Source organism: Cetorhinus maximus, chromosome 16 (assembly GCF_964194155.1).
Source record: "Cetorhinus maximus chromosome 16, sCetMax3.hap1.1, whole genome shotgun sequence".
NCBI classification, from domain to species: domain Eukaryota; kingdom Metazoa; phylum Chordata; class Chondrichthyes; order Lamniformes; family Cetorhinidae; genus Cetorhinus; species Cetorhinus maximus.
The window spans coordinates 22,509,883-22,528,119 of NC_135894.1; the positions used below are offsets into that span (position 1 = coordinate 22,509,883).

Below are 18,237 nucleotides of genomic sequence, written 5' to 3' on the forward strand. Positions count from 1 at the left end.
TTGAATTGATAGACTGTGTATCTAATAGAGCCCTGCAAAGTCAACCTTTAATAAAAGTTAAAATGTAAGAAGTGTCAGTGTGATATGTGGAGGCTGGGTGCTCAAGGAAATGATCCTGGCATAATGGTTAGTACTCGGAAGGCCCAAGGACTCTGAACATACTGTAAGACAACAGTTAAAATGAGTTTTTTAATGCCAACTCCACCAGGCCATAAACTTTTGACTAATATAAGCAAATAGTCCTTTTGTGCTTGATCTGAGGTCAGCCAAGCTAGTGTGACTGCCACTTAATCCTACACTATCCCTGCCAGGTGAATGGTTAAGTTATGCTACAACTGTATAAACAGTTAGGCCATGGTTAGAATACTGGGTATGGTTCTGTTCACCATATAGGAAGGATATGATTGCACAAGAGGGGGTACAGAGGAGATTTGAGTTGCCAGGATTAATAGCTGAGGAAAGATTGGTTAAGCTGGGTTCTCTTTAGAACAGAGAACATAGATTTAAAGGTAAATAAGAGATTTATTTCACTAAGGGTCATGGGGGTGTCAGGAAATCATTGCCTGAAAAGATCGTAGTGGCAGAAACCCTCTGTTTTGTAAGCACTTGGATATGCGATTGAATTATGGTACAAACCAAGAGCTGGAAAGTAGGATTAGGCTGTATAGCTTTTTGGACAGCATGGATATGATGGGCTGACTAGTCCCCATCTTCCATAAATATGGAGTTCAGACTTCACCAAGGCATGCTGCCAAATTGAATTCAATAAATATGGTAATTTGTCAGATTCTAAATTTCTATAGAATAGCCTTTTTCACCTATTTCCTAAGAGCCTGCCTTTGCTTAAGGGAACACCTACTTGACAGGTTTGCAGTTTTGAAAGTCCAGAGGGGAGATCAGAAATTAGGTAATATCACCACCGTCAACACCCCTTTGTCCTTTTGTCTACGACATCTTTGGCAACCTCTTCTTTGCCTCCACCTATCACTGGCCCTCTATCCAGCTCTACCTGTCCCACCCCCTCTAGCAGCTTATATTTCACCACATTTGTATATTTCTTTAGTTCTGATGAAGAGTCATACGGACTCGAAACGTTAACTGTGTTCCTCTCCGCAGACCTGCTGAGTTTTTCCAGCTGTTTTTGTTGTAGAAATTAGCTTTCTAGCATTTGGGGCCTCCTTTCACCCCCATCATACATAATGCAGCAGCCCACTAATCCACCTTGCCTTAGCCAAATCATAGTATATATTATGGTGTAAAAACATGGTGTTTTCCTGTTAGCCCACAAATGCTTCCATGAATTCTCAATAAGAAGTGTGTAGATTTGAAATCAACAAGACATATTCATATAATGAAAACAAAATACTGCAGATGCTGGAAATCTGAGATAAAAATCAGAAATGCTGGTAAAACTCAGGTCTGGCAGCATCTGTTGAGTGTTAGTGTTTTGAATCCAATATGACTTGTCCAAAAATATATTGTCTTTGTTAACAAAATGGCCCAAGGTGCTTCATAGGAGCATTATTAAACATGACATGGCCACATATTAGATCAGATGACAAAAGCATGGGGCTGTGGGGTGGAGGAGATTAGCAATAGGGAAAGAGGCCGTGGATGGGATAAGACGTTGCTTGACTGGGAGTCAATGTAGGTCAGGAAGCACAGGGCAAATAGGTGAACTGGACTTAGTAAGTTAAGACACCGGCAGCAGAGCTTTGGATGGCAAAATTTAAAGGCTACATAATGGGGGAGACCACCTAGGAGTGTGTTGGAACAGTCAAGTCTAGTGAAAGCACAATTGAGGGTTTCAACAGCAGATGAGCTGAGACTGAACAGGTGATACAGGAGTTGAATTAGGCAGCCATAGTGATGCCTCGAATATGTGATTGGAAGTTCATCTTGGCATCAGATGTGACACCAAGGTTGTGAATTTGCTATTGCTAGGGTGAGGGGGGGGGGGGAGTTGGTAACTGGGAAATGTTTGGGGTAGGGACAAAAACAATGGCTTCAGTTTTTTCAATATTTAATACAGATTGGACAACCAAAATCTGGCTGACTGAAAAACCAGACAATTTTGAAAATATTCCATTTTCAGATATTCAGTTAAATGAAAATTTGAAAGTGGAATATTAAATGAAATTCTGATTTATTGTCCAAATGGTGGGACAGTTAGTTTGGTACACCACTGCGAACTAGTTTTGGATATCCAGTTTTGCTTACAGTGGCACGCAGGTTTAGTTCCTCCGTTCCACCTTGACCCCAACCAACCCAGGGTCCAAAGTCCAGGAAAATTTGAAATCTAGCATGGTTTCTGTTGGATGCCCAACCTGTAGGTGAAATCTGCTCTTCCAGGATGTTGGATAAGTGATCTGATAATTTAGCAACAGTGAAGAAGTCAAGAGGGGAACAAACTATGTTTGGGCGATGTTGCTGAATGTGCAGCATGTAGATGAGAAATAGGGGATCAAGGATTGATCATTGGGAAATACTAGGGCTGTGTGGAACACAAGCCATTGCAGGTAATTCTCTGGCTACGATTAGTTAAGAATGGAACCTAGGTAAAAGCAGCCTGATCTAATTGGGCAACAGCTGTTGGAAGATGGTGCGATCAATTGTGTCAAAGGTTGCAGACAGGTCGAGGAGGGAAAGATGATCTATTTCAGTCACAAGATGTCATTTGAGAATTTGATAAAAGCTGCTTTGGTACTGTGGCAGGGCGGATTGCTAGAACTCCATTTTGAAACCCTCCAATGATTGGAACAGTTTTGGGAGGTGACGGCACATTGAAGGACATTGGAGACTAAAAAGAAGTTGGAATGATGGTAGTTTGCAAGGACTGAGGTTAAGGGTTTTTGAGAAGGGTGATTGAAAGAGAGGAACAACACCTGAAGCGAGAACCATTTACAATATCAGCTAATGTGGAGACCAGGAGGGAAGGTGGGTGGTCAGCAGTTTAGTGGGAAATGGGATCGGGGAAACAGGAGGGGTGGGTCTCATGGGTATGATCTGCTTAAGGAGGGCATGAGGGGAGATGAGAGAGAAACTTGGAGAAAGATGCAAGTTCAGGGCTAGCTGAGGGGCGCATTACAGGAGTTTGGTCAGGTAGGCTAATGGAAAGTAGGGACATGGCAGGGGCAGCTGATTGGATGGTCTCTATCTTAGTGCCAAAGAATTTCTTGAGTTCCTCTCACACTTTTAGTTGGTTAGGATGGAGGGGAAAGGGATTTAAGACTTTGTAGTAGAGAAAAGCTTGGGAGTTAACTGCATTCCAGGATGATCCCGTGATGATCAATTTTGGCAGACGAGAGCAGGACCTGATGGTGCTATGTGGTCCAGTCAGATCTGGCGACGGATGGCTAAACCATTTGACTACCAGATCCCCTCGGAGCCGCATCCCTTGCACTTGAGGAAACATACTGGAGGAACAGCCAGAGTGAGAGAGATTATTTCACCGGCACAAGGGTATGAAAGGTTGAGGCTATGGACAGTTGGGATTCTGAAAGTGCAGCTGTAATTGAACTGGGGTATAGTATTTTTCTAGGGGCAGAAATGACGTATGGTTGGGGTCTGGAAGGCAGCATGTGGATGGTGAGTGATGCAAAGAAGTTGTTTTATGAAATGATCAGAGGTGGCCATATCTGTAATGATACAATGGGATTTGCAAGAGCACGAGATGGCAAGGTCAAGAGGGAGGCGAACATGGGTTGGTGAGTTTACATGGAGAGTCACAAGGGAGAATAAGGCGGCTGTGAACTCGGGAGAGAACATGAATTGAGATGGAGATTGAAGTCAAGAGGATAAGAACTTGTTTGGTGTAGAGGCTGATGGAGGAAAACAGTGAAGGTATCTTGGTGAGAATTTTAATTTTACATAAAGGGTGGCAGAGAGAATTTCAAAATTGAGATAAGCAGGGTGGAACAACTATTCATTCAGCATATGGTTAAAATTGAGTTACGCTACCAGATGCCACAAAGTTGAATAAGTTGTTTGCACAGTAAAACATGCAGTTCTAACAATGTGTTCTCATTCTGCCATTAAGATGGAGGAGTGCATGTAAATTCCAAGTGCCAGATCAAAAGAGTTGGAGAAATGTACGTGTAAAGACAGTATCATATTCATCACTTGCTGTGTGGGGGACTGCTTAGTCAGAGTTTTGCATCTGTGATCTAAACCTTTAAGGACACTGCTTTAGTAATCCTTAGCAAGTGATATTAATAGGCATTAAGTAGAAGGCTAAATATTGAAACCATCTGTACCCTACTTCCTACATTAGAGCAGTGACTACACTTATTGGATGTAAATCAATTCAAAAAGTCTTAATGTGCTATATAACTACAAATCTCTGATAATCATTCAAACACACACACAACCATCAAACCTCCAGGAAAAACTAGTTATACAGCCCAATAAAATGCCATTACTAGATACTAGTGACTGCTTTAGCTTTCCTGTTAAATGGGCAATGCACCTGCCAGCATCCATTTCTCAAATAAATTCCATGCCAGATATTTATACCATTACAGTAACACATGGTGCAACAAGGTTGCATTTGGTATTATCAGACCTTTCAAAGTCTTATGTACAGCAGCAATGTTGAAATCAAGTTCACCACTTGCCAACCAGTTATAGTCTGTGGATGAGCCCAATGATGTCTCAATTACCTTGTATGTGGTGTGGCGATTGGAAGGTTGAAATTCCTCTGTCAAATATGGCAATAACATTGCTAACTTTAAAGTACTAATCATCTGACTGGATAGATTGCTATCCTCACTAAAAACAAAACGGTTCAGTCCCTTGGAAAATTGCACTGGCTGATGTCACAAGTGGGTATACACTGGACCAGAAGGACCAAGCTCAGTCCCTGGGGATGCAATGACGTACTAAAATTGGCTGGGGGAAGGCAGTTCCTTAAAGGGTTTCTCCTTCAGTGCCAATAACTTGGTGCAAGGGAATTGACCAACTTTGGAAAGATTTAAATGTTCATGGAGCCATTGTACATGTGCCTATATTTTGAGAGCTAGCCAATTAGTCCCACTTCTCTTTCCCCATCATCTTGCAAATGTTTCCTTTTCTAGTATTTAATCAAGTTCCCTCTTGAAAGTTACTGCATTTGTTTCCCCACCTTTCAAATTTCATTCCAAATTATAATTTACTGTATATAAGGTTGGCACATCAGTGTTTTTAAAAAAAATTACATTACAGCAATGCCGCCTCAATGGCACAGTTCTAAATTGTGCAAGAACCGAGGGTGCTGGGGTGAATGTGCATAGATCTGTAAACGTGGTACAACATTGAGAGAGTGGTTAGCAAAGCATATGAGATCTTGCTTCTTAAATAGAAGTATTTGAGTACAAAAGCAGGGTAGTTGTGCTGATCCTTTAGTTGTGGCCTAACCAAACTTTATATGGAGTATTGCGTCTGGTTCTGGTCGTCACATATTATGAAGGTTGTGATGGTTCTAGGGATTTTAGTTACAAGGTTAGGTTGAAAAAACTGGGGTTCTCCTAGGAGCAAGGATGTTTGAGACCAGATTTTGATAGAGGTGTACCAGATTATGACAGGTTTGGATAAGATAGATGAAGAAAAACTATTCCCATTAGCTGATAGTACAAAGACTAGGAACACAAATGTAAGGTTTTGGGCAAGAGATGCAGAGGGGGTGTGAGGAAGAACTTTTTTTACACAGCAAAGTGGTAATTAGAGTTTAAAGGTGTGACAGGAAAGTGGGTTTGGGGTTCAAAGGAGTGAGAGGAGAGTGACTTCAGTTTAAAAACAGCGAAGCCAATACATGGCTCCAGAGTGGACTGAGAAAAAGCCAAATGTGATATCACACAGGAACAGGTAGTGATTGATTGGAGAGTATTTTTCTTTTCTATCTTCCCAAAACTCTGGTAATTTATTAGTAATTGTAAGGTTTTATTAGTGGTAGTAAGGTTTACTACTGGTAGGATAGCTTAGTAATGGTAGGGTTTATCAATTAACACTAAGGATGCTAGGGCAGGTGATGTGCTGTGGCTGCAGATTGTCTGAGCTGGTGAACACTAACATGATCCAAGACAACCACATATGTAGCAAGTGTCTGTGGCTCAAGGAGCTTCGGCTCAGAGTTAATGAGCTGCAGGCCGAGCTAGGGACACTACACTGCATCAGGGAGGGAGAAAGTTATCTGGACGCTGTTTCAGGAGGCAGTCACACTCCTTAGGATCAGATCTGATTTGGTCAGTAGTTAAGGACATGAGGGTGTGACTGCGAGTGACGCAGGTATGGAGATCGAGAAGGTAGAAGTGGAGGAGCTTCAGCCCTTGCAATTGTCCAACAGGTTCAAGGTTCTTGCAACTTGTAGGGATGGGAGCAGGGCCTGTAAGGTGGATGAGCAAACTGACAATGGCACTGTAGCACAGGAGGCCAAGTGGGGGCAGTAAATAGGAATGCAGTGGTAGTAGGAAATAGTTTTCTGCAGCTGAGAACAAGTCCAGACAGCTGTGTTGTGTGCCTGGTGCTAGGGTTCAGGCAATTTGCTCGGGGTGGAGGAGGATCCAGTTGTGGTCCACGTGGCTACCAACAACATAGGACAAGGAAGGAGGTTCTGTAGAAGGAGTATTAGTGGCTAGGGGCTAAATTAAAAATCATAACCTCAAAGGTAATCTTTGGATAATTACCTGAGCACCAGAAAATTGGCATTGGGTAAATAAGATTAGATGAATGCATAGCTTAAAGATTGGTGTGGGAGAAATTGGGCTTTGATTCATAGGGCATTGGCATCCGTACTGGGTAAAGAGGAAGCTGTACTATTGGGACGGTCTTCATTTGAACTGTGCTGAGACCAATATTTGGTGAGTCATGTAACTAGAATGGTAGAAAGGTCTTTAAATCAAAAGGGAGGGGGAGGCGGGGGGGAAGGAGATAAGGTAAATCAAAGGGAAACAATGAGTTATTGGAGCAGGGAAGCAATTTGGTAAAGATAACCAGAGTGGCAGGAAGGGACAGGGAGTACAAACTTAAGGATGCACCAGCAGATATGGCCAGAGGTTGCAAAACTGGTAAATAGACAGTTAAGGCTTTATATCTGCGCATGGCATTTAAAATAGATGAATTGTTAGCACAGATATAAATATGTATGACCTGACAGCCATTTCAGAGACATGGTTGCAAGGTGACCAAGGCTGGTACCTGAATATTAAGGATATTTGAGAGTTTGAAAAGGCAGGAAGCTAGGAAAAGCTGGTGGGTAAGCTCTGTTGATTAAGGACATTGGTAGAGAGATGACCTGAGCTCAAAAGAGCAACATGTAGAATCAGTTTGGGTAGAGATAAGAAATAACGAAGGTAAAAGATCACATATGGGAATACTTTATAGGCCTCCTAACAGTATTTACACTGTAGGACAGAGTATACAGGAAAAAATGGGGTGTGTAAGAAAGGTACTGCAATAATAATGGGTGACTTTAATCTACATGTAAGTTGGGTGAATCAGATTGGCAAAGGTAGCCTGAAAAATAAGTTCATAGTATATTCAGGACAGTTTCTTAGAGCAGCACTTTCTAGAGACAAGGGAGCAGGCTATTTTAGAGCTGGTAATGTGCAATGAGACAGGATTAATCAATAACCTCATAGTAAAGGAGCCTCTAGGTGACAGTGATCATAATGTGATACAATTCCACATTCAGTTTGAAGGGGAGAAGTGTGGGTCTAAGACTAGTGTTTTAAACCTATAAGTTAATTATAAGGTTATGAAGGCAGAGCTAGCTAAAGTAAACTGGGAGACTAGATTAAAAGGTAGAATAGTAGAAATGTAGTGGCAGACTGAGGGTTTTTAATATAACTCTCAGCAAAGATTTATCCCAGCAAGAAAGAGACTCTGAGAAGGATGCTTTGTCCCTGGTTAAATAAGGAAGTTAAGGATACTATCAAATTGAAAGAAACACTGTACAAATCTGCGAAGATTAGTGGCAGGTTAGATGATTGGACAGATTTTAAGGACCAGCAAAGAAAGACTAAAAAAGAATAGGGGGAGAAATGGGAGAAAGCTAACTGGTGTTATTAAAAACAGGTGGTTAGAGCTTCCACAAGTATTTAAATAGCAGAAAAGTAACTAAAGCGAATGTTGGTCCTCTAGAGAGATTTTGGGGAATTGATCATGGAAAACCAGGAAATGGCAGAAGCATTGAACAGGTATTTTGTGTCTGCCTTCAATGTGGAAGACTTAGAAAACTTCCCAAAGGTACTTAAAAATCAAGGAGTGAAAGGGAGAAACTTAAAACAATCACCATCACCAGGGAAAAGGTGCTGGGAAACTATTAGACCCAAAGGCTAACGTGTCCCCAGAACCAGAGAGCATGCATCATCAGGTAGAGAGTACAGGCATCGGTAATAATCTTCCAAAATTCCTTAGATTCTGGAAGGGTTCTAGCAGATGGCAAGTAGCAAATATAACGCCTTTATTCAAGGGGAGAGAGCAGGGAACGAGAGGATGTTAGGTCAGTTAGTTTAATATCTGTCATAGGGAAATATCTAGAATCCATAAGGAGGTTATAGCAGGATACTTAAAATCATAATGAGATCAGGCAAAGTCAACTTTGTGAAAGGGAAATTGTGTTCAGCTAATTTGTTCTTTGAGGAAGTAACAAGCAAGATGGATAAATGGGAATCTGTAGATGTGTATTTAGATTATGCAAAAGGGATTTAATAAGGTGTCACATCAAAGGTTACTATACAAGATAACGTGTGGTGTAGGGGTAACATTGGCATGAGTAAAGAATGTTAGCTAACAGAAAGCAGAGTAGGGATAAATGGGTCTTTTGCTGATGAGACCAAGATAGGTAGGAAAGTAAGTTATCAAGAGGTGGTAAAGAGCACAAAGGAATATAGATAGATAAACGTGGGCAAAAATTTGGCAGATGAAGTATAATGTAGGAAAATATATAATGTGTAATGTGAACTTGTCCATTTTGGCAGAAAGAATAGAAAAGCAGTATACTATTTAAATGGAAAGAAATTGCAGAACTCAATGGGACAGAGGGATCTGGGTGTCCTGGTACATGAATCACAAAGTTAGTATGCAGGTATAGCAAGTGACTAGGAAGGCAAATAGAATATTGGCATTTATTACAAGGGGAATGAAATATAAAAGTAGGGAAGTTTTACTGCATCTGCATGGGGCCTTGGTGAGACCACATCTGCAGTACTCTGTACAGTTTTGGTCTCCTTATTTGAAAAAGCATTTTTAATTGTGTTACAAGCAATTTGACTCTTTCCTGGGATGAAGGGGTTATTTTTTGAAGAAAGGTTGGACAGGTCGGGCCTATACTCATTGGAGTTTAGAAGAATGAGGGGTGATCTTATTGAAACATACGTGATTATGAAGGAACTTGATAGGGTGGATACCAGGAGGATGTTTCCTCTTATGTAGGAGACTAGAACTAGGAGACAGTTTAAGAATAAGGTGTCTCCCTTTTAAGATGGAGATGAGAAATTTTTTGTTAGTCTGTGGTATTCTCTTCCTCAGAATGCAATGGAGGCTGGGCTAGACAGATTGTTGATAGACAAGGGAGCCTAGGGTTATAGGGTCCAGACAGGAAAGTGGAGTTGAGACCACTACCAAATCAGCCATGATCTTAACAAGTGGCAAAGCAGAGTCAAATGGCCTACTCCTGTTCCTATGTTTGTATGTTCTGGAAGCTCCTACTCAAAGATGGTAGAAGCAGAGACGACTCAATGATTTCAAAAGGAAATTGAATGGATACTTGAAGGAAATAAAGTTGAGGGAATAGGAATTCTGGCTTGTCCTTAAAAAAAAAAGTGGCATATTCAATGGGCTGAACGGTTTCCTTTTGTGCCATAAATGACTAACTGAATTAAGGTTACCTACCTATCTCGAGGTGGAGGGCTCCCATGTTGAGGCAATAAGGTCTCAGAAGTCTGATAGCAAACAAAGTAGCTAGGGATCAGGAGAGTGGTGGCAAGGGGGTGCAAAAAGTGGGTTAAGGGGTCACGAGAGGGGCGATGACCGAGATGGATAATGGGTGTACAATAATGTCAGTGGTAGGAGAAATGATGTGTGGAATTGTTCCAGTGCAGCAGCAGCAATCTCAGCCAGGCAAAAATTTCTAGTCATTCAGTTGTCAGACAGACAGCGCTACTGCCTCTATTCAGTGGTTGTGGAGGGGTCGAGAGAGGTAGAGCTGGGCATTGTCATGGCGCAAGTGAAAACTAACCCTGTATTTTCAGATGATGTTGCTGAGAGGCAGCACGTAGATGAGAAACTGGAGGGGGCCAGGAGATCTTTGGGGGGGGGGGCACCAGAAATAACAGTACAGAAGCGGGAAAAGAAGTGATTGCAAGTGATACTCTTACTGTGATCAGAAAGATAGGATACCAGTGGAGAGGCTTTGGAGGACGATGGTGTGGTCAATTACGTCAAAGGCAGAAGACACGGCAAGGTGGGATAGTTTACTGTTGTCGCAGTTACATAGAATGCTATTTGTGATTTGATAAGAGCCATTTCAGTGGTTTGGCAAGTGCAGAAAGCTGATTGAATGGAATTGGAGTTTTGGAAAATATGGGTGCAAATTTGGGTGGTGACACTTTGAGAAAAGGGCAATTAGAGATGGGGTGGTACTTTGCAAAGACACACACGTAAAGGTTGTCCATCACATTCCAGCATGCCTGGTATAAAAATATCTCACCAGCTATATTGTGTCCTTTAAGTCAAAAGTTTTACATAAAATTACGTAGAAATGACACCACAGAACCAGAGCATTTGGCCCAACTGGATGATGTTTATGCTCCACAGAAGCCCCCTCTACTGCTATCTGCCTCAACCCCTTCATGCAATAGCAAGTTCCACATTCTCACCACTCTAGGGATCAAGAAATTTTTCATAATAAAAGTAATATTTATGACCCGCGTCTTGGGCTCCCCCATGAGCAGCAACATTTTTCCATGTTTTTCCTGGTATTTGCTTGTAAGTTCACTCCAGAGCACTGAACTAGGTTGACTATTCAATGCTTTACTGGGGGAGGGCAGCACTGTCAGAGGCATTGTCTTTTGGACAAGATGTTGAACTGAGGTTCCATCTCGTTACGGAGAAGGATGTAAAAGATCCGATGGTGGTACTAATATGAGAAGGGGAAATCCTCTGGTGTCCTATCCAACATTTATTGCTCAATAAAAAAAATCATTTCTCTCATTGCTGTTTGAGGGTTCCTTGCTATGCAATCATTGGCTAATGCACATCTTTACATTAAAACAGCACTTCAAAAGCAATCAATTGGCTGCAAAGAGCTTTAGGGCATACCAAACAGGAGGCAAGTAATTATTAACAGCTGTTTCCTAAGAAACCACCATGATCAATTAGGGGGCAAAATTGGACAGCCCTCCCAAACAGGTACGGTGGTATGTGATTAACCCACACCCATTCCTACATGTGTGCAGCCCAGTACTAAATGTGCTGCTGAGTGGCTGCATGCCTCAGCAGGGGGCCCAAGTTGTGCAAGGCTAGCATCACTTAATGCCAGCCTGCACTCTTAAAATGGAGGTGTAGTCTGATTGGAGCAGATTCTGTGGGGGGAAAAGAAAACCTGACCTGAAATAAGGGTGACTAATGGCACAACAGGGGAAAAAGTATGCTCCAAGTACCTCCGACGCTGCACCGGAATTAAAAGTCTAATGATGACCATGAAACCATTGTCGATTGTTGTAAAAACCCATCTGGTTCACTAACGTGCTTTAGGGAAGGAAATCTGCTGTCCTTATCTGGTTTGGCCTACATGTGACTCCAAACCCACAGGAATGTTGTTGATTCTTAAATAACCTCTGAACTAGGGGGCAAATAGGAATGGGGAATATATGCTGGCCTGGCCAGGATGCCCACATCCCATGAATGAATTTTAAAAAAGGATACCTTGATGCTGAAGATGGGCAGGAAGAGAGGTGCCTTTTATCCACAGGGGCCAGGAAGCCCTCCAAACAAACTCTTGGAAGACAACCGGAGTAGACAACCATTGCAGTCAATGTCAGCAGCGTAGCCCCCAAGGACCCGGAGTGCTGCAAAATGTTCCATGATCTCACATGCATCATCAAGTTCAGTGAATTCATCTTCAAATACCATTACCTTACACCTGAAATACTCAAGACACTGCTCAATTCATCAGTTCTGCTTTATCCACATACATCAATCACAACTCAGTTTCATCTCACCCTCACACACGTCTCTCAGCTTCCAATGCCTATAGCCAGTTATTCAACCATGAGAGCCATAATCCCCTAAACATATTGCACCACACTCACTGACACACTTCCTTCTCCCTCACTGGACAAGGTGATGCGTAACATGAAGCAGCACCACCTAACCTGGAGGGGAGGGAGGAAGAGGCATAGCTGCATGTCCTCGCTTCGTAGAGGAGATGGTGGAGTCATGAAAATGATGGTATCCTCATACACAATCCTTGTCCTCACGTCCTGTTTATCCCTCACTTCACTATCCTGATTTACAAGCTGCAGATTTTTAAAAATTCATTCACGGGATGTGGGCTTTGCTGGCTGGGCCAGCATTTATTGCCCATCCCTAATTGCCCTTGAGAAGGTGGTGGTGAGCTGCCTTCTTGAACCACTGCAGCCCACAGTGCTGTTAGGAAGGGAGTTCCAGGATTCTGACCCAGTGACAGTGAATGAACGGTGATATATTTCTAAGTTAGGATGGTGAGTGGCTTGGAGGGGAACTTCCAGGTGGTGGTGTTCCCATCTACCTGCTTCCCTTGTACTTCTGGATGGTAGTGGTCTTGGGATTGGAAGGTGCCGTGAAGGAGCGTTGGTGAGTTCCTCTTGCTTCTCCACACCCTCCCCTCACCACAATCCTACCTTGTGCCTTTCTCCTTTCAGATACCCAAGAACTGCAAGCTGGCCAGGCCATGGTGAAAACAGCATGATCAACTGATAAACCAATTTGGAATTATGATAGGTATTGACGAAAGGAAGGGTACAACATTCCTAGGTGTTGTGATTGACAAGTTCTTAAATTAGAATGAAGAAATAGCAAAAGTGTGGAAAATGTTTCTCGTTGCATAATCGTCTAAGTTGACATGTCACTTGCTGGTCCAAACATTGTTTGTATATAATTTTATTTTACTGCATGTAACCTACTGTAACAATGCGTGGACATTCCACAAATCAAAAACCCAACGTATTCTTCGATAACAGAAGACAGCTATATGAATTTGTACAGGCACAGGTTATTTTGACAAACCTATTATTTATTCACTAATGCCCTCCTTTATGTTTTGATTTTATTCCAATCAATTGCCATCTTTGTTTGACAAGCTGTTTCAATTGAATTCTGCCGTTCACACCTATCCTATCAGAAATTCCTGTAATAACATCTGCTCATTCCAAAAACTGCTTTAGTGCATAAATCAAGACGATACACTAGCCTAGATGTGGGATTCAATACCCCTGGACATAAGAACATACTCAAAACTTTTATTCACTAAAGTGGAAAAAACTTCTTGACATATTTTTACTGATAATATAGTAACAAATATCTGACCACTGGCCTCTTAAATCATTCACTTTTTTAAATGCTCTTAGGTAATCTCAAGTACTGCTTTCAGTACTCATCCATCTTGCTCCCATTGGATTAGCACTCTCCCACTGTAAATCCGTAAACTCCAGCATGGTAATTAACTAATTATCTTGAATATTGCCGAAAAGAAAGACGTTGCCGAAGCTTTCCGTCTTGCACACATCAGGACAAATGCAAGAATGACAAATTTCAAATGATCACAACAATTTATACTGCAAGAGAAAGGATGCTGATTTGTTGGCAAGTCTACTCTGATTGGCCAAGGCATTGCCAGGCAGAAAGCATCGGGGAACTATAGGCTCCCACGTTTTTTGACAAAGGCGCAAGGCTTGAACATATTCTTTTTTTTTTGCAGGGAAGGGGTCCCTGTATATGAATGTTCGTTGCTTCTAGAGAATGTAAATGAGCCATGTTATGAACTCGACTAATTATCTTAAATTGGTTGTTAGTGTAGATATTAGCAAACTCAGGATTGTTCAGCAAGTGCTGTCCAGTCATGGAATCACATCTAATAGTAAACATTTTGTTATGGGTTTTGCAAACGTGGGCTGGTTGAGTACAGTCTGTACTCTGTCTATTATGAACAACCAAAATAATACTCTGTTTGATTCAATCAGCTGATCCTTGGGACATACTGCCTACATATCTGATATCACACCAGCACGGAAATTCATATAAGCCATTGCTCAACTGTGTGGTAGGCAGATAGTCTTTTTGGACTGAAGGCAGCATCCTGTTGATGGAAAGTACCACTCATGTTACCACTGTATAGTAGCAGCATGAAACAGTTTGCTTAACATGTTCAAATTTTTGAGATACTTCACCTTTCCAGGGTAATTTGAAGTAGACTGGGCACAAAGTATCTGTGATGAGGACTTGGCACACCTTTGATCTTGGATCTCAGGTGAGCAAAGTTGGACCGTCAGAGCTCACCTTACCCATCAAGTTGTCGTGGAAAGAGGAGATCACATTGAACAGCTTCAGTGGGCAGCCAATTTTCCCCAGCAGCTTTAATAGACCATTTCTGCTCACATGGTCGAATGCCTTGGTGAAATCGATGATGGCAATATATAATGGTCTCCTTTGTTCACAGTATTTCTCTTGCAGCTGCCGGACCGAGAAAATCATGTCAATTGTAGATTTTCCTGTTCTGAAACCATACTGGGATTTGGAATAGATGTGTTCAGTCAGGATTTGCAATGATCTGCAGTCTGACAAGGGCAAAATGGGCTAATACTTTTCCCATGATGCTCAGCAGGGAAATGCTGTGATAGTTGCTGCAATCGCTGCGGTTAGCCTTTTTCCTGTACTTTGCATCATACATATCCTGGGCACTGCCCCCTCCCTCCAGCAGAAACAGAGAGGTTTGTGCAGATGCAGTGGTAGTGCCAGTTTCCTGTGCTTGATGAGTTTTGGGGGTATAGCATCAGCACCTGGAGCTTTGCCCATGGCAAGCGAATCAATATCTTTGCTAAGTTTCTCCACTGTGAGTTTAATATCCAGCTCTGCTTCTCTTGAGAGTACAATTCCGGATAATGTTCTACCCATCACTCCAAAAGTCGGTGATGACTTCCCTTGCCTTTGTTTTCAACTGAGCCATTTTTATTGCTCAAGGGACCTTTTTCATCCTTTCATGCATGCCTCTGACATTCCGTGTCAAAGGATATCTGAATATTCTAGCAGATTTGTAACCAGTAGTCATTGGTGCACTGCCTAGCGATTCGTTGGTCTTATTTAGAGTGGTTCTTAGCGCAATCAGAATTTTCTCACTTGGATTGTGTTTGTAATTAACGAGGTTGGATCGTACGGCTTTCATAATAGTGATGCTAGCCTCGAATCCCAATCAGAATTTTTCCACTCTTGCTTCCCATATGTTGAGAGTGCGTTACTATAGATGGTGTCTTGAAGTATGTTCCATTTTATTCCTGTTGTGTGTGTGGGAATGCTGAAGAGTGCCTGTTCAAACGAGTTGCGGAACTGTTTGTTTCTACCTGGGTAGGCAGTGTGGCTGACGTTTATATCAGGACGGCATTTCTGCTTTGAATTAAAAACTTCAAGGATTGCATCCTCACACTAACGCACACCAGGGAGTGATCTGTATCACAGTCAGCGCTGTGGCAGTTGCATATGTTGAGAATGCTTATCAGAGAGTCATGTCTGGTAATGATCAGATCCACCTGGTGCCAATGCCTTCTACTTGGTTTGTTCTGAAAGGTGGTGTTAGTTATAGAACAACGTGGTAGTAGCAAGTCATGTCTCTCTTTCTTGTTTCCCAGGCCATGATGTCCGAGGTAGGAGGGCTATGCCTCTTGGTCCACACCCACTCTTGTGTTGAAATCCCTGTCAAGTAAAGATGTCTGACTCAGGGATTCTCAGAATTTTCTGACTGTGCCCAAAACCATGTATATACATTTACTGATTTTCTGCAACTTAAAACACGTATTGGTTTAATTCCTAATTAACCACAGGGAAATTGTTTGAGCAAAGAGAAAATCCCTGAGCGGGATCTTTTGTTAGTTTTACTGTCTTATGTGAAATAAATGAGCAGCAACAGATTTGCATACCAAACAGTACCACCCACTAAAACACATCATAATTGTTTCAACACAATACTTTATTGACAGTACAAATATGCCCTCACTGTAATCGACTTTCTACATCAAAATACTTGAAAGATACAAAGCGTTTTCTTGTTTCAAATAAAAACAAACTAGTTATGGATGTTTTTGCCTTCAACTTTAAAAACAGGTTGCCATAGAAAATATTCTGGCCTTTGAAATGGATAAATAAAGCAAATACAGCCTTGCTCAGTTCCTAATGACTGATGGCCAGGACAATACCTTGGAACGTCTCACTTGAAATCCCCCCCATAGCTAGTTTACTTAGCGGTATATACAGCCTTGTTACTCTATTCACTCTTGTCTTCACTCTGGTAATGTCGATACTCCGGCTTTAACTCCCATGTGTTCTTGTGGGTCCCTTTTACGTTGTAGATACCGATCTCTCTCAAAATCTCCTTTAGATAGGTCTGTGAGTAAGGGAGGAAAACAGAAAACAATTAACTTCTGTACCCACTCATCTAAGTTCAAAGAGTTTAGCAGCTTGGCACATGTCAAGGTTTAGGGACCTCCCCCAAAGTGGTGCAACTGGAACTAAACCAACTGAAACCACACAGCACACCATTTGGGAAACCTTTGTTGCCACCAAGGCTATGATTAGGTAAATCACTTAAGATTACAGATTGCTATCTAGGACATTGGTAGTTTGTATGATTCAGTATTATACCAAGAGGTACCTCCATCTGGTAAACTGTAGTTTGAAGTAAACAGGGGAAGTATAAAATACCAAATGCATAACTACAGGTACATTACATTCTACTCATAGTGAATACTATCAGATAATTGATTCAATAAAGGCATCTGGTGTCAAATCAAATATGTTAACAAGATTCATCTGGAGATGACTATTGATTTGTACAGATCTTCTACCCATATTCACATAGTTGGTTTCTTGCACATAATCAGACTTTCCAGGTTTTCATGATCTGACACAACCCACTCCTCTTCTACAATATAAGTTGCCCCCAGTAGCATGCACTATACCTGTCTTATTGTGTATACCTACAAGTAGTCACACTACTTTTGAATGCAGAGAAATGTGATGTGCTACGTTTTAGGAAAAGAAACCATGACAGAAAGTGAACCCTAAATGGTTGATTCTTCAGAGTGGGGAAGAGAGAGAGAGATCAGGGCTGTAGATTCACAGATCTTTAAAGCAAGCTCAATCAGAAAAGGAAAGTGGGATTCCAAGTTTTATATATATGGCCACTGAAAATAAAAGTAAAGATGCTTTGCTTAATTTGTACAATACATTGCTTGGGCTACAGTTGACAGCATTGAGTGCAGTTCTGAGCATTTAATTGTAACAACTTGCATTTATATAGCATCTTTCAGATCAAAAAAAAACCCCAAGTCTCTTCACAAATCAAAAACTCAAACAAACGGATGCTAAGCCAAAGAGATATTAAGCCCAAAACTTGAACTGAGAAGAATTTTAATTTTTAAAAATTTATTCTTTCATGGGGTGTGGGTGTCACTGGTAGGCCAGCATTTATTGCTCATTCCTTAGGGAGGAATTACATAGCAAGGGGATGAAGGCCAAACTTTCAAATGGTGGGGCACTGAAATGCAGAATTCAGGGAAGTGAGGGTTGAGGAGGTTATAGTGATAGGTCATTATAGTAAGCTTGCTGGAGTTGACGAAAAGGTACAGCAAAGATTTACTAGATTATGTAATCTGGAATGACAGTTAATAATTATAAAGAAAAGCTTGCAATATTGGGACATTTTCACTACAGGTTAAGCAGGGATCAATAGGCGGTCATCAAAATGAAGAAAGATTTTGGGTGAAAACAAAGATTATTTCTATTGATTGTCAAATTAGTAATAAGCAGGAAATAGACTCAGGATAATCACCAGGAAAAGGGTAAATTTGCAAAATTTTTCACACCAAGGATTACACATCACCACAATTAGCTGTCGAATCAGATTATGTTTGGATGAGTATTTGACAAGAAATGATATAAACGACATGAAGAGGGCAGGGAAATGGGATTTGGGTAAATGGCTCTATTTGAAGAGCCATCGCATAATAAAGTGAA

The 18,237-nt window shown here is 41.5% G+C and overlaps 1 protein-coding gene across 1 annotated transcript in view; it reads right to left on the reverse strand.

The window, feature by feature from the left end:
- Positions 1-16,173: 16,173 nt before the first annotated feature.
- The window catches only part of gtf2f2a (general transcription factor IIF, polypeptide 2a), a 101,522-nt gene continuing 99,458 nt past the window's right edge, over positions 16,174-18,237 (reverse strand). Inside the window, exon 9 of the mRNA XM_078559510.1 lies at positions 16,174-16,606. Coding sequence (XP_078415636.1) covers positions 16,487-16,606 — 120 coding nt within the window. The 3' untranslated portion in view covers positions 16,174-16,486. The remainder of the gene's footprint in view (positions 16,607-18,237) is intronic.